This window comes from Procambarus clarkii, chromosome 1 (assembly GCF_040958095.1).
Source record: "Procambarus clarkii isolate CNS0578487 chromosome 1, FALCON_Pclarkii_2.0, whole genome shotgun sequence".
Lineage (NCBI taxonomy): Eukaryota > Metazoa > Arthropoda > Malacostraca > Decapoda > Cambaridae > Procambarus > Procambarus clarkii.
Window position 1 is genome coordinate 53,551,521 of NC_091150.1, and position 21,530 is coordinate 53,573,050.

General features: G+C 50.3%; 1 protein-coding gene across 1 annotated transcript in view; it reads right to left on the reverse strand.

Annotated features, from left to right (window-relative positions):
- LOC123754614 (proline-rich protein 36-like) overlaps positions 1–20,126 on the reverse strand; it is a 20,461-nt gene extending 335 nt beyond the window's left edge. Inside the window, exons 1-2 of the mRNA XM_069322637.1 lie at positions 18,211–20,126; positions 1–77 (exon numbers count right to left, since the gene is read on the reverse strand). The exon at positions 1–77 is cut by the window's left edge and continues 42 nt beyond it. Of these exons, the coding sequence (XP_069178738.1) occupies positions 1–77; positions 18,211–20,126 (1,993 nt within the window). The remainder of the gene's footprint in view (positions 78–18,210) is intronic.
- Between the last annotated feature and the right edge of the window lie 1,404 nt (positions 20,127–21,530).

Here is a 21,530-nt window from a genome sequence, read left to right on the forward strand (position 1 = left end):
CACCTATGATCACGTACAACCATAGGGCCCTTGGTTTCCTACGTGACTTTGTACGTGATTTCTCAAGGATCCAGAAGCTTTTAGAAGGATTTCTTAATTTAAACTATTGGAACAATTGAATCGATCTTCGGTAGGGGGTTAAATCAAATCCTTAATGAGAATCAATAGTACTTTCCAGTACTATTTATAATCTTTAAATCCTATATCTAATCATATTATAATCACATCTTATCTCAATCATATGTCTAGATAGTAAAAATAATCAATCAATATTCATTGAAGGCTACCTTGCTCAGGAAGCATGGGGGGGGGGGGGGGGGGGCCGATGGCTGGGAGAGAAGCGCCCACCACACCCCGAGGTCAGAACGAGTGTGTTTACAAACAGTGAAAACGTATCACGGTGCTTAGCGAACAATTATTCAGCTTCGGTCACCTTATCCAATTATCATTATCACCAGTGATTACTCTCTAGAACTGGGGGAGTAGCTGGACAATATATCTACAAGGAAAAATCCTAGAACATTTCTATATAAGAGTGTAGAGTTGAGCACACAAAGTGACACCGTCTCCACCATCATCACCCATCCTAACTCATTGCAACCGCAATTAAGGACATAACCAATAAGCGAAGCTACTAGAACATTATACAGCAAAGCTGTGATATAAAATATCGTGCCTAAACTCGACAAGAGAGTTATCTGGTCTGGCACATTGTCAGACAGGCATCCGGCATTCAGAGAAGTATATTGAATGTTATTTAGTGTATTAATTGGCCAACTGTATGCTTGTATAACTTTAATATATCTAATAAGTCTGTCTGTCGGTTATAGGGTGAGGCAATGCCTCATATTTCAGTAAGTTTATTAATATTGCAGCAACTGAATCTTTTTCCAGGACCGTAGACACTCGTGAGGTTCACTGCCTCATAAGTGTCCCTAGTCTGGGAGGAGATTCAGCCAGGCTGACTGAATCTCTTCATATAAACCGAATATATCTATATATACTTGATCATATAAATTAAGTTAACAATTGCTTACTTAGTTATAATATAAGTTTATCTAATTGAATATAATCTTTGGTACTTAATTAACTAGTATTTAGACCACATTTAAGGTCATTTAATATACTTCCACAATTTAAATTGTTGTTTTTATAGTAAATGAATATTGGCTCTAGATAGTTATTATGTTAGGCTGGACTATGTACATGTTTAAATCCCTGATTTAAACAGAACCAGTGTACAGTCATAGAACTCAATTTACTAAAATCTTATACTTGTATTAAAAATACAAGCTGATGTGAGATAATTGCCTGCAGGCGGATTATGGAACTTCAATCAACCTCTTCATTCACCCCCACCTGCCCCTTACAGCCCACAGACTGTCATTAGGAAAAGAGGAGCTAGGATTTACGACCCTAGCTAGAGACTTTAGTTAAATTAATTTTGCATACAGTAATTTTAAATTTTAGTACAGTACAAGTCCCTACTAGATCTCCTCTCATATCAATCCCGGCAGTTTTTCCCCACACGTCTCCCATGGTATTCCTATTAGAAATTTTCTTATCTCATCATAGTTTCCCCCTTCAATATTCCAGCGTACAGTACAGATTCCCGAGCCTATTGGGCTCTATCATATCTACATTTGAAACTGTGTATGGAGTCTGCCTCCACCACATCACTTAGTAGTTGACAAACGGCTGCATTCCGTTTGTCAACTACTTTGACACTAAAATATTTCTTTCTACTTGAAAGAATGTATGTGTGTATGTGTGTGTGTGTGTGTATGTGTATGTGTGTGTGTGTGTGTGTGTGTGTGTGTGTGTGTGTGTGTGTGTGTGTGTGTGTGTGTGTGTGTGTGTGTGTGTGTGTGTGTGTGTGTGTGTGTGTGTGTGTGTGTGTGTGTGTAAGACCAGGAATCATGAAACATGTCACCCTGAAGCGCCGTTAACCCCAATCTCGTGTGAGCGTCAACAGACAACAGGAAAATAAAATATATTTATGAGATCTCTTTACGAGAGTCGGTGACTCACTGAAGGTGAGATGCAGTGTGGTTGTGGGGGAGGAGGGGGAGGGGGGGGGGGAAGGGATAGGAGGGAAGGGGAGGTTAGGGGTTCACCCTCTTGCCACCCACTACCACCCAAACCTCCCCTTCCCCAAACCAACCACCAAGAGAAACATTGATCGCACCTGGTACCATAACCCCGAACGGAACCCTAAAATCTGGAGCACAAATCCAGATGGACTCCCCAATGAAATATGGGAGATAAAAGATAGAGCTAAAGACGACTCTATTGTACTATCATTGCTGGAAAGGAAAATAAATGTACAACATATGCTGTGTTCTTTAGTCGAATAAGAAATTGTGAGGAAGAAGGAGGAGAAGGAAGTGCAGTGTTGAGAAAATAAAAGATAACCTTGAGCAGCTGTCAATAAGAGGAACCTACCGGTATATGGACTAAACGAAAGGAATTGTTTCATTAGGAAACGACAAAATTACGATGATAGCATCCTGAAGTCTGCTGTGAAATTACAATAAACTTAGTTGACTTTTTATCCTTGAAATTCTATCTATGACAATAATCCAAAGGAGGAAACAAGAATAATGAGAGCTGAGATACTAACCAACAAAGATTTCAACCACCATTGAGTGGGAAACAATGGTCCACCTGGCAAAAGAGCCATGAACCAAACAAATTGTAGAGGTCAGAGAGTGAAAATTACTAATACAAAATATCACAGAAACACTTAAGATAGAATAACACTCCTCCAAGTTTAAACATTCTTTTTCAGCGCCTTAGTGTGGCAATCTAGAGAGGAAATGCTCACTGCATCCACGGTTCCTGCCCGCCATCTGAGGAGCTGGAGGAGCTGTTCAACTTGTGACAAGCAGCTTTGTACCCTGCATGTAATCAATATTGTAACTTTTTTTTGTGTAATGACATTTTCAAATAAAGTTAGATAAATATACACACATACCAAAAGAATAGGGGTGGTAGGAGAAGAAAATATCAAAGTGTTCAGTGAGGATCCACAAGGTCTTGTCTGGGTACTCTTTATTTTCTTCTCCAAGGCTATGGGTCCCTACACTTGCACCAGAGGTGGTACCCCTATAAGAAAAAATAAACATATAGAAAATAGTAGACTGTTAATTAATATTGTGGAGCCAGTGAACATACTTCCCCATAAAAAAAAAAAATAATTTTAATCGGCAGAAAAACTATAAAAGACACACGAACTAGTGAAGAAGCGAGCACAACACCCGATAACACCCAAAGAAGCAAGCACAACACCCGATAACACCCAAAGAAGCAAGCACAACACCCGATAACACCCAAACAACTGAAAAAAAACAACCCTTGACTCTGGTCTCGTGCAGGAAATATTTCAATGGAAAAACAAGTGACCGTCGTGCTAGCAGGTGTTAGAGACAGGCGGATTGGTTTTCCTGGAATTTGTTCCTTTTCCTTAGAGGAGGGAAGGACTCTCTCTCTCTCTCTCTCTCTCTCTCTCTCTCTCTCTCTCTCTCTCTCTCTCTCTCTCTCTCTCTCTCTCTCTCTCTCTCTCTCTCTCTCTCTCTCTCTCTCTCTCTCTCTCTCCTCTCTCTCTCTCTCTCTCTCTCTCTCTCTCTCTCTCTCTCTCTCTCTCTCTCTCTCTCTCTCTCTCTCTCTCTCTCTCTCTCTCTCTCTCTCTCTCTCTCTCTCTCTCTCTCTCTCTCCTCTCTCTCTCTCTCTCTCTCTCTCTCTCTCTCTCTCTCTCTCTCTCTCTCTCTCTCTCTCTCTCTCTCTCTCTCTCTCTCTCTCTCTCTCTCTCTCTCTCTCTCTCTCCATTTACTTCCACATTTATGTATGTGTCCGAAAAGGAGGCGAGAGAAGGATAGTGGGGTTAGAAACAGAAAATAAGAATAACATTGAAAGACAACAACGGAAAAGGTGAATAAACAAAGAGACAGAAGACACACACACACGAAGACAGAACAATAATCATAATAAAGATATTGATGGATATATTTGCCCCACAACGTGATGCTTTGGCACCGTTGTGAACATTGTTGCACCGTTGTGAACATTGTTGCACTGTTACGAACATTGTTCGTAACGGTGCAAGAGCCGCCAGGAATGGTCCGTGTTCAGAGTCGCCAAGAATGGTCTGTGTTCAAAGCCTCCTGGAATGGTCTGTGTTCAGAGCCTCCTGGAATGGTCTGTGTTCAAAGCCTCCTGGAATGGTCTGTGTTCAGAGCCTCCTGGAATGGTCTGTGTTCAAAGCCTCCTGGAATGGTCTGTGTTCAGAGCCGCCAAGAATGGTTCGTGTTCAGAGCCGCCAAGAATGGTCCGTGTTCAGAGCCTCCAAGAATGGTCCGTGTTCAGAGCCGCCAAGAATGGTTCGTGTTCAGAGCCTCCAAGAATGGTCCGTGTTCAGAGCCGCCAAGAATGGTTCGTGTTCAGAGCCTCCAAGAATGGTCCGTGTTCAGAGCCTCCAAGAATGGTCCGTGTTCAGAGCCTCCAAGAATGGTCCGTGTTCAGAGCCGCCAAGAATGGTTCGTGTTCAGAGCCGCCAGGACCCCCTCTAAAACAATCAGCATACATTCATCGCCTCAGGATATCATAGAAACAATCAGCAGGTTATCATGAGCTAACAGAACATCCTGGAAACTCGATTTGAAAATGGTCCAGGACGGACCGAAACGTCGTCGTCCCTTCACCTTCTAGTATGTGGTCTGGTCAACATTCTTCAGCCACGTTATTGTGACTCGTCGCCTGCATCCTGCAAACAATCAGGAGACTATCATGACGTCACAGGGCATTGCTGATACAATCAGTGGCCCATCATCACTTCAGGACATCCTGGAAACAATCAGTGAACCATCATCATCTCTTATAAAAAGTTTCCTGAAACCTCTTGAACAAACCTCCGCTCGTTACCAGAGTCAATGAAGAGAAAATAACATTAATGCATTACAAACAAAACATTTACTCTAATGTTATTGATACATATATATTGTTTCATATACAGCCCGTCAAAAAAGTTTGACTAAAATCGAACTAGTTCTTAAGGGGAACATCAGGCTATTTAACATTAAATCGAACTTATTGGGGGACATCATGTCCCCCAATAAGGGGCATAACTTAATTTATTAAAAGTGGATAAATTTCAATCAACCTTTATTGACTAGTTATATATAAAAAGGGCTCCAACTGGTCCAAGTTTTAGCATCACAGAGTAAATAGAAAGTGAGAAAAAATTAAAAAAACTTATTATTCAACGATTTTTTAACATTTTCAAAATGACTACAAACACAAGTGTCAACAGAAATCATTTCTATGACACTCGGCTATCACATTAGCATATAATAAAGGATTTGTCTTTGGATTTTTATCAAAAATATATTTAGTGCAATAATATGGGTTTTCAAAGTTTACATAAAAGATTATGCCAAAAATGGTGTTTATAAATATTTATAAAATCAATAAATGGATTTAGGAAAATAACGCCTAAGTAATAATGTAAAGACGTAAGCTTTACATATAAGGCATAAGTTTCACGTAAATGGATTAATAAATGAAAAAGTAGAGTCACTATTATGTTACTTGGAAAATAATTCGGTCAATGATTCTGCCACCTGCGGCTGAGGTTGATATCAATCAATTTCCTTCAAAATTGGCTCCTTTACAGATTGGCTTACGTTCAGTATAGTGTATAAGTTTAATGCAAATCGGGTTAACCAAAAATGAGAAAAAATTTAATCTAGTTTTTTTTAATTACATTTTTTTTTTATAAAATTATTAAAATCCTTTATTATATGCTATTGTGATAGCTGAGAGTCATAGTCATGATTTCAACTGACACTTGTTTGATGTTAATTTGTTATCATTAAGCAAAATTGTTGACACATAATTCAATATTTTTTTCTCCCTTCCTATTTATGCTACGATGCTGAGACTTGGACCAGTTGAAGCCCTTTTTTATATACAACTAATATAAAAAGTTTGATTGAAATCGAACCAGTTTTCATTTATTGCATACCTTAAAATTATGGATGCTTAGAAATCTTGGGTCTAAATCGCAGATTTATTCAAAATCTGAGATGTAAGCTGAAAGTAGAAAAACAAAAAAAATTGGTAATCTGTCGTGGAACATCAATCTTATTGTAGTAGATAACAGTGGTTACCCAGACCTCGTTGTTTGTGGCTTGAGGCGCCCCTGGCAGGTCCAGTGTGAGGGCAATACAAATTGCTAGTTGGCCACTGGGCCCATTAACTATTAATTTACTAGATCTTTTTTGAACTATTAAAAATTACTGTTTTGGCGGGAAGGGTGAATAGCATGGCGTATTGGTAAACATAATTTAGTAACTGAACTGTAGTTTTATCCAATAAATTGTAAGGGAAGATATATTGGTGGCAATTTAGAAACTTACAGCGAGAAAACTCTGGCAAACGCGATCACTTCAACATGAAAACTATGCGACACGATAATGGCGGGAAAACTCAGGGCGCGGGAGTTTGGAAAGTTTTGGCGGGAAAAGTCAAGTTGAGTGATATGATTATGGCGGGAAATGTTGGCGGGCGCGACGCCAACTTGTTCCAGTGTTGTCTAAAAGTTGTTGAATGATGAGATTATGGATGAGTCACTTGCAGGGTGCGACTACAGTAATCCTCGAGGAGGAGGAATAGCTGCTGTTCATAAGATTAGAATGTAAAAAAATGAGGAGGTGACTTAACTGCAAGAGGACATAGATGGCTGACCACACGTTAGAGAGATTTATTGTAAAAGTCTGACGCTGAGTAATGGTTGGCTCTTCTGGCGGGAAACACGAGCAGGATAGGACAATATGGTGTGAAAGAGAGAAGTTATATTGAGGTTCATTGCCAGGCAGCAGTGTTGAGGGAGGCCCTGTGAGACAACCAGTGTTGAGGGAGGGAGTGTAGGTGTAGTGAGGGGGCTCTGTGTAGCAGCCAGTGTTGAAGGAGGGAGTGTTGGGTGTAGAAGAGGCACTGTGGAGCAGCCAGTAGTGAGGGTGGGATTGGAGAGTAGGTTCAAGGGGTCGTCAAAAGTTGGAAAAAATATGATAGAAAAACTTTAAACGTAAAATTAAAAAACTTTCCGCTGAAAGAATAATGCTTGAGGGGGAACCAGACAATAAAACTGAGCGATATATCATTTTGGCAGGAAATTTTGAAGACTGCGAGGTAGGAGAGTTTTGGTGGGAAAGTGAAAATGTATAGCGGACGTTATTTTTGGCGGGGTACAGCAAGATTATGAGGTAGAGAGTTTTGGCGGGAAAGAGGTTGTTAATTCTCTCGAGTTATCCTAAATCGTCAGAAGACATGGACACGAGAGGGAGCCATGGTGAGTGTGAGACAGTGAACATGATTACATAAACAATAGATAATGAGGACGATGCCAGGGCCAGACAGTGGCCGAATGTCGACGGGTTGGGTCGGGAGTTGTCACTGCTCACTTCTGAGGCAAATGTACCCATTTTGCAAAAAACTTTTAAATTTTTATTATGTTTGGCTAAGTAGCATTGACAAAGACCGACACCGTTAATCTTAACTATGCATGAACAATAACCATTATTTTTTAATTATGCAGAATTAATGTTATGATATTTAATTCACTTTGTCTGGGAGAGGAATCTTGTCTTAAGTCTCGTCGAGGTCTGACCTTTCAACTACTGACTTTCCCAGGATGCATCCCACAACAGCCGCCTTATTCCCGGGGTACCAGTGTACACAGCTAGGTGAACAGTGTCATCAGGTGAAGGGAAACATGCCCACCTTTTCTCTCCTGCCCGGCGCTTCAACCTAAGTCCAGCGGTTAAGAGCCCAGGACGTAGACCACTGTGCTACAGGATCATTGTTACTGTTGATCTATGGACCAATAGCAACGAAGACGTGGGATCGCTCGATTGTTTCAAGTGTAGGGTAGACACATATATAAAAGTTTGGGGGGATATAAGTACGAGCTGCCTCGATTGGGCCAAATGGGCCCAAACTGCAGCTTTGTTAATTCTTATGTTCTTAAGAGCTCTGGCAATTTAGTTCTTGTTTCGTTGGCAAGATCCTGGAGCAAGAGCGGGCCAGTTGGTGAAGGAGAGTCTAGTGCAACATAAGAGCAGCTTCTCCACGACTCTTGGATCAACATAAGAGCAGCTTCTCCACGACTCTTGGATCAACATAAGAGCAGCTTCTCCACGACTCTTGGATCAACATAAGAGCAGCTTCTCCACGACTCTTGGATCAACATAAGAGCAGCTTCTCCACGACTCTTGGATCAACATAAGAGCAGCTTCTCCACGACTCTTGGATCAACATAAGAGCAGCTTCTCCACGACTCTTGGATCAACATAAGAGCAGCTTCTCCACGACTCTTGGATCAACATAAGAGCAGCTCCTCCACGACTCTTGGATCAACGTAAGAGCAGCTCCTCCACGACTCTTGGATCAACGTAAGAGCAGCTCCTCCACGACTCTTGGATCAACGTAAGAGCAGCTTCTCCACGACTCTTGGATCAACGTAAGAGCAGCTTCTCCACGACTCTTGGATCAACGTAAGAGCAGCTCCTCCACGACTCTTGGATCAATGTGGTGCTCGTCATTTTATTAAAGCAATTATGGCGGGGGAAAAATCTAAATACAATTAGGATGGCAGGAACTGTTCCAGTTATTTTTTGGAGGCATCAATTAATAGTTTTTAAATATTTTTGTCGGGAATTGATTGCAAATTTTACCAATCACAGACTTGATTTATTGCATATATGTAAACGCTGAGGGGGGGGGGGGGGGAGTCTTCAGAGTCCATGATTGTATATCAGAACACCTTTCTCTCTCTCCATTTATATATATAAATTATATTTCTATAGTGTTAGCTACCTCTGCCTGGACACGTCAGGACCCTTGGCCCTGGAGAAAAGAATAAATGACATTGAGAGATCCATTTTGGACACAGCTGTGTGTCCTCCGTAAATACTGAAATTTTGAAATATGTCTGAGCTTCCACTCCGGGCTCACCATAGCCTTGTGCTACTTAAAACTTTTGTTCCGAGTAGTTGAATCTATAGATTCAACTACTCGGAACAAAAGTTTCAAGTAGCACAGGCTATGGTGAGCCCGGAGTGGACTATGTCTGAGTGTTTTCGTAACCTTTAATACTTCATGGGAGACGCTGGTAAATTTTAAATAAAATATATACTGAGCCCCAAAGAACTCAGTATATAGAAAAGACAACAACGTCTCTTTCTAGGCGATTAACTATGCACAAACAACAGGGCTCCATCAAGGATCATATAATCTCTTCTCACAACCAGACCATCACCGGAGAAATCTTAACAAGCAACACAGAAATCATCGATAAATACAGCGATAGCAGGAGACTCGACATCAGTGAGGCACTACACATCAAACAGTAAACACCAGCAGACAACAGCCAATTAATGCACAACTATATTCTACCCACTTCAAGACCCCGAACCAACATAGAAGCAGCAAGAGGAAGTATGGGCCAATAGGCCTTCTGCAGTTACTTCCATTCTTATGTTTTCATACCCAATTTATACCCATTGATTCGTGTTCTGTCATAGCTTTGTCACCTCACCCAAAACTTTTGTACTATATCATCTCATCCAATAAAGTATAAGTACGAAGAATTTGTGTGTAAATTAAGTCTTTGAAAATGTAATACGAATTACGAAACGCGTTCAGGCGTCAGACAATTAAAAAATGAATTTCGGAGAATTGTTATTTTTATTACCACGGACAGTGAAGAAAAACATAAGAAATATTGAGAAGATTCATGTTAGAATTATTAATCTTACCTTTTCGGTCATATTCAACAACATATGTTTACAAGAAAGACTGCTACCAAAATATACTAATATATATATATATATATATATATATATATATATATATATATATATATATATATATATATATATATATATATATATATATATATATATATATATATATATATATTATATATACTAAATATATATATATATATATATATATATATATATATATATATATATATTATTAAATATAACCGAAAAAGTAAGATTAATAATTCTAACACGAATTTTCTCTATCTTTCTTACATTTCTTTTCACTGTTGATGGTAATTCAAAGATCAATTCTCCAAAATTCATTTTTATTTCTAGTCTGACGCGACACTTGAGCGCGTTTCGTAAAACTTATTACATTTTCAAAGACTTTAGTTTACAAACACACAACTGAAACTGAATAGAGCTTTACACATCTTCGAGGTTTATATCTACATTTGGGTGAGGTGGATGAGGTGAAAAAACGAACTTTCAACAATGGGTATTGAATGGGTATTAAATTCCAACACAAGACACAACACGAAACAATGGGTATTGAATGGGTATTAAATTCAAACACAAGACAGAACACGAAACAATGGGTATTGAATGGAAGTAATTGTAGAAAGCCTATTGGTCCATATTTCTTGATGCTTCTATATTGGAGCGGAGTCTTGAAGTGGGTAGAACATAGTTGTGCATTAATTGGCTGTTGATTGCTGGTGTTGACTTCTTGATGTGTAGTGCCTCGCAGACGTCCAGCCGTCTGCTATCGCTGTATCTATCGATGATTTCTGTGTTGTTTGCTAGGATTTCTCTGGTGATGGTTTGTTTGTGGGAAGAGATTATATGTTCCTTAATGGAGCCCTGTTGCTTATGCGTCGTTAAACGCCTGGAAAGAGATGTTGTTGTCTTGCCTATATACTGGGTTTTTTGAGGCTTACAGTCCCCAAGAGGGGATTTGAAGGCATAGACGACGTTGGTCTCTTTTAAAGCGTTCTGCTTTGTGTCTGGAGAGTTTCTCATGAGTAGGCTGGCCGTTTTTCTGGTATTATAGTAAATCGTCAGTTGTATCTTCTGATTTTTGTCTGTAGGGATAACGTTTCTACTGACAATATCTTTCAGGACCCTTTCCTCCGTTTTATGGGCTGTGGAAAAGAAGTTCCTGTAAAATAGTCTAATAGGGGGTATAGGTGTTGTGTTAGTTGTCTCTTCAGAGGTTGCATGGCGTTTCACTTTCCTTCTTATGATGTCTTCCACGAAACCATTGGAGAAGCCGTTGTTGACTAGGACCTGCCTTACCCTACAGAGTTCTTCGTCGACTTGCTTCCATTCTGAGCTGTGGCTGAGAGCAAGGTCGACATATGCGTTAACAACACTCCTCTTGTACCTGTCCGGGCAGTCACTGTTGGCATTCAGGCACATTCCTATGTTTGTTTCCTTAGTGTAGACTGCAGTGTGGAAACCTCCGCTCCTTTCCATGACTGTTACATCTAGAAAGGGCAGCTTCGCATCCTTCTCCATCTTGTAAGTGAAACGCAACACAGAATTCTGCTCAAATGCCTCCTTCAGCTCCTGCAGATGTCTGACATCAGGTACCTGTGTAAAAATGTCATCAACATACCTGCAGTATATACTGCACGTCTACTGCAGGTATATACTGCAGGTATGTTGACGACACACCTGCAGTATATTTCTGTGTGTGTCTGTTTCTGTCTTTGTCTCTGTTTCGGTATCTTCTAAAACAATATAATTGTCTAATGTGTGGGAGGTGGCCGGTGAGAACTAAAAAATAAAAGCGCTTCCCCTTTACCCTGAAAACGGAGTGTGACCTGAGAAACAAGACTGTTGCAGGATGGGATTTTTTGTGCAAGTTTGGGAACATTATAGATAGCAGGAGACTTCAGTTAACTTTCCCGAAATCAGTGAGTTGTGTATTACTATAAAAGCATTTTTTTCTAATATTTATTTTGAAGGCATTAAGCTGTGTAGCTGGCGACCAAAGCCAAAAATCGTAGTAGGGTCTGAATGTGATCCTGGCACGGTGTTTCCATTTGAATGCTGGCGACCCCGACCAGCCTATGTTTATCCCGCACCCCAGACCAGTCCCTCTGCCAATTTGGGTGAGATTAGCTCCAAGCGTCTGGCCTCCAACTTTCGACAAAGTGACAAACATTCCTCTTACAGATAAGAGAGCTTCCGTTTTTCATTTAAATTTTCATTTCTTCCTCTTCTGGATTAGTCGACCCTGGCTTTTATCCGTTTTCTTTGATGATTTTTGTTTAATCAAGGCTTCGACTCTCATCACTCTTCACTCAGTAGTCATCACTACTGATGAGAACACTGAGGCTCTGTGTGTGACGTTCCTGCCTCTGCTTCCATCTACACCCTGGCGGCCTCCATCTACACCCTAGCGGCCTCCATCTACACCCTGGCGGCCTCCATCTACACCCTGGCGGCCTCCATCTACACCCTGGCGGCCACCATCTACACCCTGGCGGCCACCATCTACACCCTGGCGGCCACCATCTACACCCTGGCGGCCACCATCTACACCCTGGCGGCCACCATCTACACCCTGGCGGCCACCATCTACACCCTGGCGGCCTCCATCTACACCCTGGCGGCCACCATCTACACCCTGGCGGCCACCATCTACACCCGGCGGCCACCATCTACACCCTGGCGGCCTCCATCTACACCCTGGCGGCCACCATCTACACCCTAGCGGCCACCATCTACACCCTGGCGGCCACCATCTACACCCTGGCAGCCACCATCTACATCCTGGCGGCCACCATCTACACCCGGCGGCCACCATCTACACCCTGGCGGCCGCCATCTACACCCTGGCGGCCACCATCTACACCCTGGCGGCCACCATCTACACCCTGGCAGCCACCATCTACACCCTGGCGGCCACCATCTACACCCGGCGGCCACCATCTACACCCTGGCGGCCTCCATCTACACCCTGGCGGCCACCATCAACACCCTGGCGGCCACCATCTACACCCTGGCGGCCTCCATCTACACCCTGGTGGCCTCCATCTACACCCTGGCAGCCTCCATCTACACCCTGGTGGCCACCATCTACACCCTGGCGGCCACCATCTACACCCTGGCGGCCACCATCTACACCCGGCGGCCACCATCTACACCCTGGCGGCCTCCATCTACACCCTGGCGGCCACCATCAACACCCTGGCGGCCATCATCTACACCCTGGCGGCCACCATCTACACCCTGGCAGCCTCCATCTACACCCTGGCGGCCTCCATCTACACCCTGGCGGCCACCATCTACACCCTGGCGGCCTCCATCTACACCCTGGCGGCCACCATCTACACCCTGGCGGCCACCATCTACACCCGGCGGCCACCATCTACACCCTGGCGGCCGCCATCTACACCCTGGCGGCCTCCATCTACACCCTGGCAGCCACCATCTACACCCTGGCGGCCACCATCTACACCCTGGCGGCCACCATCTACACCCTAGCGGCCACCATCTACACCCTGGCGGCCACCATCTACACCCTGGCGGCCACCATCTACACCCTGGCGGCCACCATCTACACCCTGGCGGCCTCCATCTACACCCTGGCGGCCACCATCTACACCCTGGCGGCCACCATCTACACCCGGCGGCCACCATCTACACCCTGGCGGCCTCCATCTACACCCTGGTGGCCACCATCTACACCCTGGCGGCCACCATCTACACCCTGGCGGCCACCATCTACACCCTGGCGGCCACCATCTACACCCTGGCGGCCTCCATCTACACCCTGGCGGCCACCATCTACACCCTGGCGGCCACCATCTACACCCGGCGGCCACCATCTACACCCTGGCAGCCACCATCTACATCCTGGCGGCCACCATCTACACCCGGCGGCCACCATCTACACCCTGGCGGCCGCCATCTACACCCTGGCGGCCACCATCTACACCCTGGCGGCCACCATCTACACCCTGGCAGCCACCATCTACACCCTGGCGGCCACCATCTACACCCGGCGGCCACCATCTACACCCTGGCGGCCTCCATCTACACCCTGGCGGCCACCATCAACACCCTGGCGGCCACCATCTACACCCTGGCGACCTCCATCTACACCCTGGTGGCCACCATCTACACCCTGGCAGCCTCCATCTACACCCTGGTGGCCACCATCTACACCCTGGCGGCCACCATCTACACCCTGGCGGCCTCCATCTACACCCTGGCGGCCACCATCAACACCCTGGCGGCCACCATCTACACCCTGGCAGCCTCCATCTACACCCTGGCGGCCTCCATCTACACCCTGGCGGCCACCATCTACACCCTGGCGGCCTCCATCTACACCCTGGCGGCCTCCATCTACACCCTGGCGGCCTCCATCTACACCCTGGCGGCCACCATCTACACCCTGGCGGCCACCATCTACACCCAGCGGCCACCATATACACCCTGGCGGCCGCCATCTACACCCTGGCGGCATCCATCTACACCCTGGCGGCATCCATCTACACCCTGGCGGCCTCCATCTACACCCTGGCGGCCTCCATCTACACCCAGCGGCCACCATCTACACCCTGGCGGCCACCATCAACACGCTGGCGGCCTCCATCTACACCCTGGCAGCCACCATCTACACCCTGGCGGCCACCATCTACACCCTGGCGGCCACCATCTACACCCTGGCGGCCGCCATCTACACCCTGGCGGCCGCCATCTACACCCTGGTGGCCACCATCTACACCCTGGCGGCCTCCATCTACACCCTGGCGGCCTCCATCTACACCCTGGCGTTCACCATCTACACCCTGGTGGCCACCATCTACACCCTGGCGGCCACCATCTACACCCTGGCAGCCTCCATGTACACCCTGGCGGCCTCCATCTACACCCTGGCAGCCTCCATCTACACCCTGGCAGCCTCCATCTACACCCTGGCGGCCTCCATCTACACCCTGGCAGCCTTCATCTACACCCTGGCAGCCTCCATCTACACCCTGGCAGCCTCCATCTACACCCTGGCAGCCTCCATCTACACCCTGGCAGCCTCCATCTACACCCTGGCAGCCTCCATCTACACCCTGGCAGCCTCCATCTACACCCTGGCAGCCTCCATCTACACCCTGGCAGCCTCCATCTACACCCTGGCAGCCTCCATCTACACCCTGGCAGCCTCCATCTACACCCTGGCAGCCTCCATCTACACCCTGGCGGCCTCCATCTACACCCTGGCGGCCTCCATCTACACCCTGGCAGCCTCCATCTACACCCTGGCAGCCTCCATCTACACCCTGGCGGCCTCCATCTACACCCTGGCAGCCTCCATCTACACCCTGGCGGCCTCCATCTACACCCTGGCAGCCTCCATCTACACCCTGGCAGCCTCCATCTACACCCTGGCAGCCTCCATCTACACCCTGGCGGCCTCCATCTACACCCTGGAGGCCTCCATCTACACCCTGGCAGCCTCCATCTACACCCTGGCAGCCTCCATCTACACCCTGGCGGCCTCCATCTACACCCTGGCGGCCACCATCTACACCCTGGCAGCCTCCATCTACACCCTGGCGGCCTCCATCTACACCCTGGCGGCCTCCATCTACACCCTGGCGGCCTCCATCTACACCCTGGCGGCCACCATCTACACCCTGGCGGCCACCATCTACACCCTGGCAGCCTCCATCTACACCCTGGCGGCCTCCATCTACACCCTGGCAGCCTCCATCTACACCCTGGCAGCCTCCATCTACACCCTGGCGGCCTCCATCTACACCCTGGCGGCCTCCATCTACACCCTGGCGGCCTCCATCTACACCCTGGCAGCCTCCATCTACACCCTGGCAGCCTCCATCTACACCCTGGCAGCCTCCATCTACACCCTGGCGGCCTCCATCTACACCCAGCGGCCACCATCTACACCCTGGCAGCCTCCATCTACACCCTGGCGGCCACCATCAACACCCTGGCGGCCACCATCTACACCCTGGCGGCCACCATCAACACCCTGGCGGCCACCATCTACACCCTGGCGGCCGCCATCTACACCCTGGCGGCCGCCATCTACACCCTGGTGGCCACCATCTACACCCTGGCGGCCTCCATCTACACCCTGGCGGCCTCCATCTACACCCTGGCGGTCACCATCTACACCCTGGTGGCCACCATCTACACCCTGGCGGCCACCATCTACACCCTGGCAGCCTCCATCTACACCCTGGCGGCCTCCATCTACACCCTGGCAGCCTCCATCTACACCCTGGCAGCCTCCATCTACACCCTGGCGGCCTCCATCTACACCCTGGCGGCCTTCATCTACACCCTGGCAGCCTCCATCTACACCCTGGCAGCCTCCATCTACACCCTGGCAGCCTCCATCTACACCCTGGCAGCCTCCATCTACACCCTGGCAGCCTCCATCTACACCCTGGCAGCCTCCATCTACACCCTGGCAGCCTCCATCTACACCCTGGCAGCCTCCATCTACACCCTGGCAGCCTCCATCTACACCCTGGCAGCCTCCATCTACACCCTGGCAGCCTCCATCTACACCCTGGCAGCCTCCATCTACACCCTGGCAGCCTCCATCTACACCCTGGCAGCCTCCATCTACACCCTGGCGGCCTCCATCTACACCCTGGCGGCCTCCATCTACACCCTGGCGGCCTCCATCTACACCCTGGCAGCCTCCATCTACACCCTGGCAGCCTCCATCTACACCCTGGCAGCCTCCATCTACACCCTGGCGGCCTCCATCTACACCCTGGCAGCCTCCATCTACACCCTGGCAGCCTCCATCTACATCCTGGCAGCCTCCATCTACACCCTGGCGGCCTCCATCTACACCCTGGCGGCCTCCATCTACACCCTGGCAGCCTCCATCTACACCCTGGCAGCCTCCATCTACACCCTGGCAGCCTCCATCTACACCCTGGCAGCCTCCATCTACACCCTGGCGGCCTCCATCTACACCCTGGCGGCCACCATCTACACCCTGGCAGCCTCCATCTACACCCTGGCGGCCTCCATCTACACCCTGGCGGCCTCCATCTACACCCTGGCGGCCTCCATCTACACCCTGGCGGCCACCATCTACACCCTGGCGGCCACCATCTACACCCTGGCAGCCTCCATCTACACCCTGGCGGCCTCCATCTACACCCTGGCAGCCTCCATCTACACCCTGGCAGCCTCCATCTACACCCTGGCAGCCTCCATCTACACCCTGGCAGCCTCCATCTACACCCTGGCAGCCTCCATCTACACCCTGGCAGCCTCCATCTACACCCTGGCAGCCTCCATCTACACCCTGGCGGCCACCATCTACACCCTGGCGGCCTCCATCTACACCCTGGCGGCCACCATCTACACCCTGGCAGCCTCCATCTACACCCTGGCGGCCACCATCAACACCCTGGCGGCCACCATCTACACCCTGGCGGCCACCATCAACACCCTGGCGGCCACCATCTACACCCTGGCGGCCTCCATCTACACCCTGGCGGCCACCATCTACACCCTGGCAGCCTCCATCTACACCCTGGCGGCCTCCATCTACACCCTGGCGGCCACCATCTACACCCTGGCAGCCTCCATCTACACCCTGGCGGCCTCCATCTACACCCTGGCGGCCACCATCTACACCCTGGCGGCCTCCATCTACACCCTGGCGGCCACCATCTACACCCTGGCGGCCTCCATCTACACCCTGGCGGCCTCCATCTACACCCTGGCGGCCTCCATCTACACCCTGGCGGCCTCCATCTACACCCTGGCGGCCACCATCTACACCCTGGCGGCCACCATCTACACCCTGGCGGCCACCATCTACACCCTGGCGGCCACCATCTACACCCTGGCGGCCTCCATCTACACCCTGGCAGCCTCCATCTACACCCTGGCGGCCTCCATCTACACCCTGGCGGCCACCATCTACACCCTGGCGGCCTCCATCTACACCCTGGCGGCCACCATCTACACCCTGGCGGCCTCCATCTACACCCTGGCGACCACCATCTACACCCTGGCGGCCACCATCTACACCCTGGCGGCCACCATCTACACCCTGGCGGCCTCCATCTACACCCTGGCAGCCTCCATCTACACCCTGGCGGCCTCCATCTACACCCTGGCGGCCACCATCTACACCCTGGCGGCCTCCATCTACACCCTGGCAGCCTCCATCTACACCCTGGCGGCCTCCATCTACACCCTGGCGGCCACCATCTACACCCTGGCGGCCTCCATCTACACCCTGGCAGCCTCCATCTACACCCTGGCGGCCTCCATCTACACCCTGGCAGCCTCCATCTACACCCTGCTCCCTCTCACTATCCTGAAAACTTTTTCTTGATTGGTCATCAGATTCAACTCACATAATTACTTTAAACTGTTAATAGCCGGAATGGAGTTCTTAGGTGCAGCTGCAGGCTGGGAGAGGCGGGCAGCTGCAGGCTGGGAGAGGCGGGCAACTGGAGGCTGGGAGAGGCGTGCAGCTGCAGGCTGGGAGAGGCGGGCAACTGGAGGCTGGGAGAGGCGTGCAGCAGCAGGCTGGGAGAGGCGTGCAGCTGCAGGCTGGGAGAGGCGTGCAGCTGCATGCTGGGAGAGGCGTGCAGCTGGAGGCTGGGAGAGGCGTGCAGCTGCATGCTGGGAGAGGCGTGCAGCTGCATGCTGGGAGAGGCGTGCAGCTGCATGCTGGGAGAGGCGTGCAGCTGCAGGCTGGGAGAGGCGTGCAGCTGCATGCTGGGAGAGGCGTGCAGCTGCAGGCTGGGAGAGGCGTGCAGCTGCAGGCTGGGAGAGGCGTGCAGCTGCATGCTGGGAGAGGCGTGCAGCTGCAGGCTGGGAGAGGCGTGCAGCTGCATGCTGGGAGAGGCGTGCAGCTGCATGCTGGGAGAGGCGTGCAGCTGCATGCTGGGAGAGGCGTGCAGCTGCAGGCTGGGAGAGGCGTGCAGCTGCATGCTGGGAGAGGTGTGCAGCTGCAGGCTGGGAGAGGCGTGCAGCTGCATGCTGGGAGAGGCGTGCAGCTGGAGGCTGGGAGAGGCGTGCAGCTGCAGACTGGGAGAGGCGTGCAGCTGCAGGCTGGGAGAGGCGTGCAGCTGCAGGCTGCGAGAGGCGTGCAGCTGCATGCTGGGAGAGGCGTGCAGCTGGAGGCTGGGAGAGGCGTGCAGCTGCAGACTGGGAGAGGCGTGCAGCTGCAGGCTGGGAGAGGCGTGCAGCAGCAGGCTGGGAGAGGCGTGCAGCTGCAGGCTGGGAGAGGCGTGCAGCTGCATGCTGGGAGAGGCGTGCAGCTGGAGGCTGGGAGAGACGTGCAGCTGCAGGCTGGGAGGGGCGTGCAGCTGCAGGCTGGGAGAGGCGTGCAGCTGCAGGCTGGGAGAGGCGTGCAGCTGCAGGCTGGGAGAGGCGTGCAGCTGCAGACTGGGAGAGGCGTGCAGCTGCAGGCTGGGAGAGGCGTGTAGCTGCAGGCTGGGAGAGGCGTGCAGCTGCAGGCTGGGAGAGGCGTGCAGCTGCAGGCTGGGAGAGGCGTGCAGCTGCAGGCTGGGAGAGGCGGGCAGCTGGAGGCTGGGAGAGGCGGGCAGCTGGAGGCTGGGAGAGGCGTGCAGCTGCAGGCTGGGAGAGCCGTGCAGCTGGAGGCTGGGAGAGGCGTGCAGCTGGAGGCTGGGAGAGGCGTGCAGCTGGAGGCTGGGAGAGGCGGGCAGCTGGAGGCTGGGAGAGCCGTGCAGCTGGAGGCTGGGAGAGGCGTGCAGCTGGAGGCTGGGAGAGGCGTGCAGCTGGAGGCTGGGAGAGGCGTGCAGCTGCAGGCTGGGAGAGGCGGGCAGCTGCAGGCTGGGAGAGGCGGGCAGCTGGAGGCTGGGAGAGGCGTGCAGCTGCAGGCTGGGAGAGGCGTGCAGCTGCAGGGTGGGAGAGGCGGGCAGCTGCAGGCTGGGAGAGGCGTGCAGCTGGAGGCTGGGAGAGGCGTGCAGCTGGAGTCTGGGAGAGGCGTGCAGCTGCAGGCTGGGCTAGAGGCGTGCAGCTGGAGTCTGGGAGAGGCGTGCAGCTGCAGGCTGGGCTAGAGGCGTGCAGCTGCAGGCTGGGAGAGGCGTGCAGCTGCAGGGTGGGAGAGGCGTGCAGCTGCAGGCTGGGAGAGGCGGGCAGCTGCAGGCTGGGGGAGGCGTGCAGCTGGAGGCTGGGAGAGGCGTGCAGCTGCAGGCTGGGAGAGGCGGGCAGCTGCAGGCTGGGGGAGGCGTGCAGCTGGAGGCTGGGAGAGGCGTGCAGCTGCAGGGTGGGAGAGGCGTGCAGCTGGAGGCTGGGAGAGGCGGGCATCCCACTTTAGTGTTTCCGGAGATCAAAGGGGGAGGAAGCCCCAAGTTCTGGCGATGATAGGTCGTGAGAGAGAGAGAGAGAGAGAGAGAGAGAGAGAGAGAGAGAGAGAGAGAGAGAGAGAGAGAGAGAGAGAGAGAGAGAGAGAGAGAGAGAGAGAGAGAGAGAGAGAGAGAGAGAGAGAGAGAGAGAGAGAGAGAGAGAGAGAGAGAAGAGTGAGGTTGGTGAGCACCTCTTGGACCACTAATGTGGCTCTAGTTCGAGGTGTTTACAGTTCCTGTGCCACAACACCTGTCGTTGTTGTTGTTATAATGCCTTCCGTTACAACCACACCAGCTGTCACAACACCTGCCATTACTGCCACAACACCTGCCATTACCCCCACAACACCCAACATTACTGCCACAACACCTGCCATTACTGCCACAACACCTGCCATTACTGCCACAACACCTGCCATTACTGTCACAACACCTGCCATTACTGCCACAACACCTGCCATTACTGCCACAACACCCACCATTACTGTCACAACACCTGCCATTACTGCCACAACACCCACCATTACCCCCACAACACCCACCATTACTGCCACAACACCCACCATTACTGCCACAACACCTGCCATTACTGCCACAACACCTACCATTACCCCCACAACACCCACCATTACTGCCACAACACCCACCATTACTGCCACAACACCTGCCATTACTGCCACAACACCCACCATTACCCCCACAACACCCACCATTACTGCCACAACACCCACCATTACTGCCACAACACCCACCATTACCCCCACAACACCCACCATTACCCCCACAACACCCACCATTACTGCCACAACAACAACCATTAATGTATCTCTATTACTCCTGCTTGTGTGCTAGTTACTGCGGCTCTTGCATCTTGATTTGCAGTTGTTTTTTTCTTCGTTTCTTGTCTTATTCTTTTGTTTATAAGACGACAAGGTCATTGTGAGGAGAAAGCGCTAAGCCGTTACGACTGTACTGCACTCGGATATGAGGATAATGATTCGGGACGGGACGGAGGGAAGGAATGGTGCCCCACCACCACCTGGACGGTCGGGGGATTGAACCCCGACCTGCAAGAGGCGACACCGTCGCTCTCAGCGTTTCCGGATTAGTTGGATTCGATCCGTATTCAGAACTCAGGAAACGTGAATGAACCAGAGAAGCACGGGCTGAGGGAAGGAGGGAGCTATCAGGGGGCAGCCCGTCCTCCAAACAAAGATCCAAAAGTGATTCCATCCACCCGCCAAACCCCCTGTTTATGAATGAAAAGCGGTTTACACATGACTCACAACTGATTTCGTTCGAACACTTCCGGAACAAGTGCTTCACTGACGAGTTTTGTTCGAACCACAACGCTATAAATGCTTCA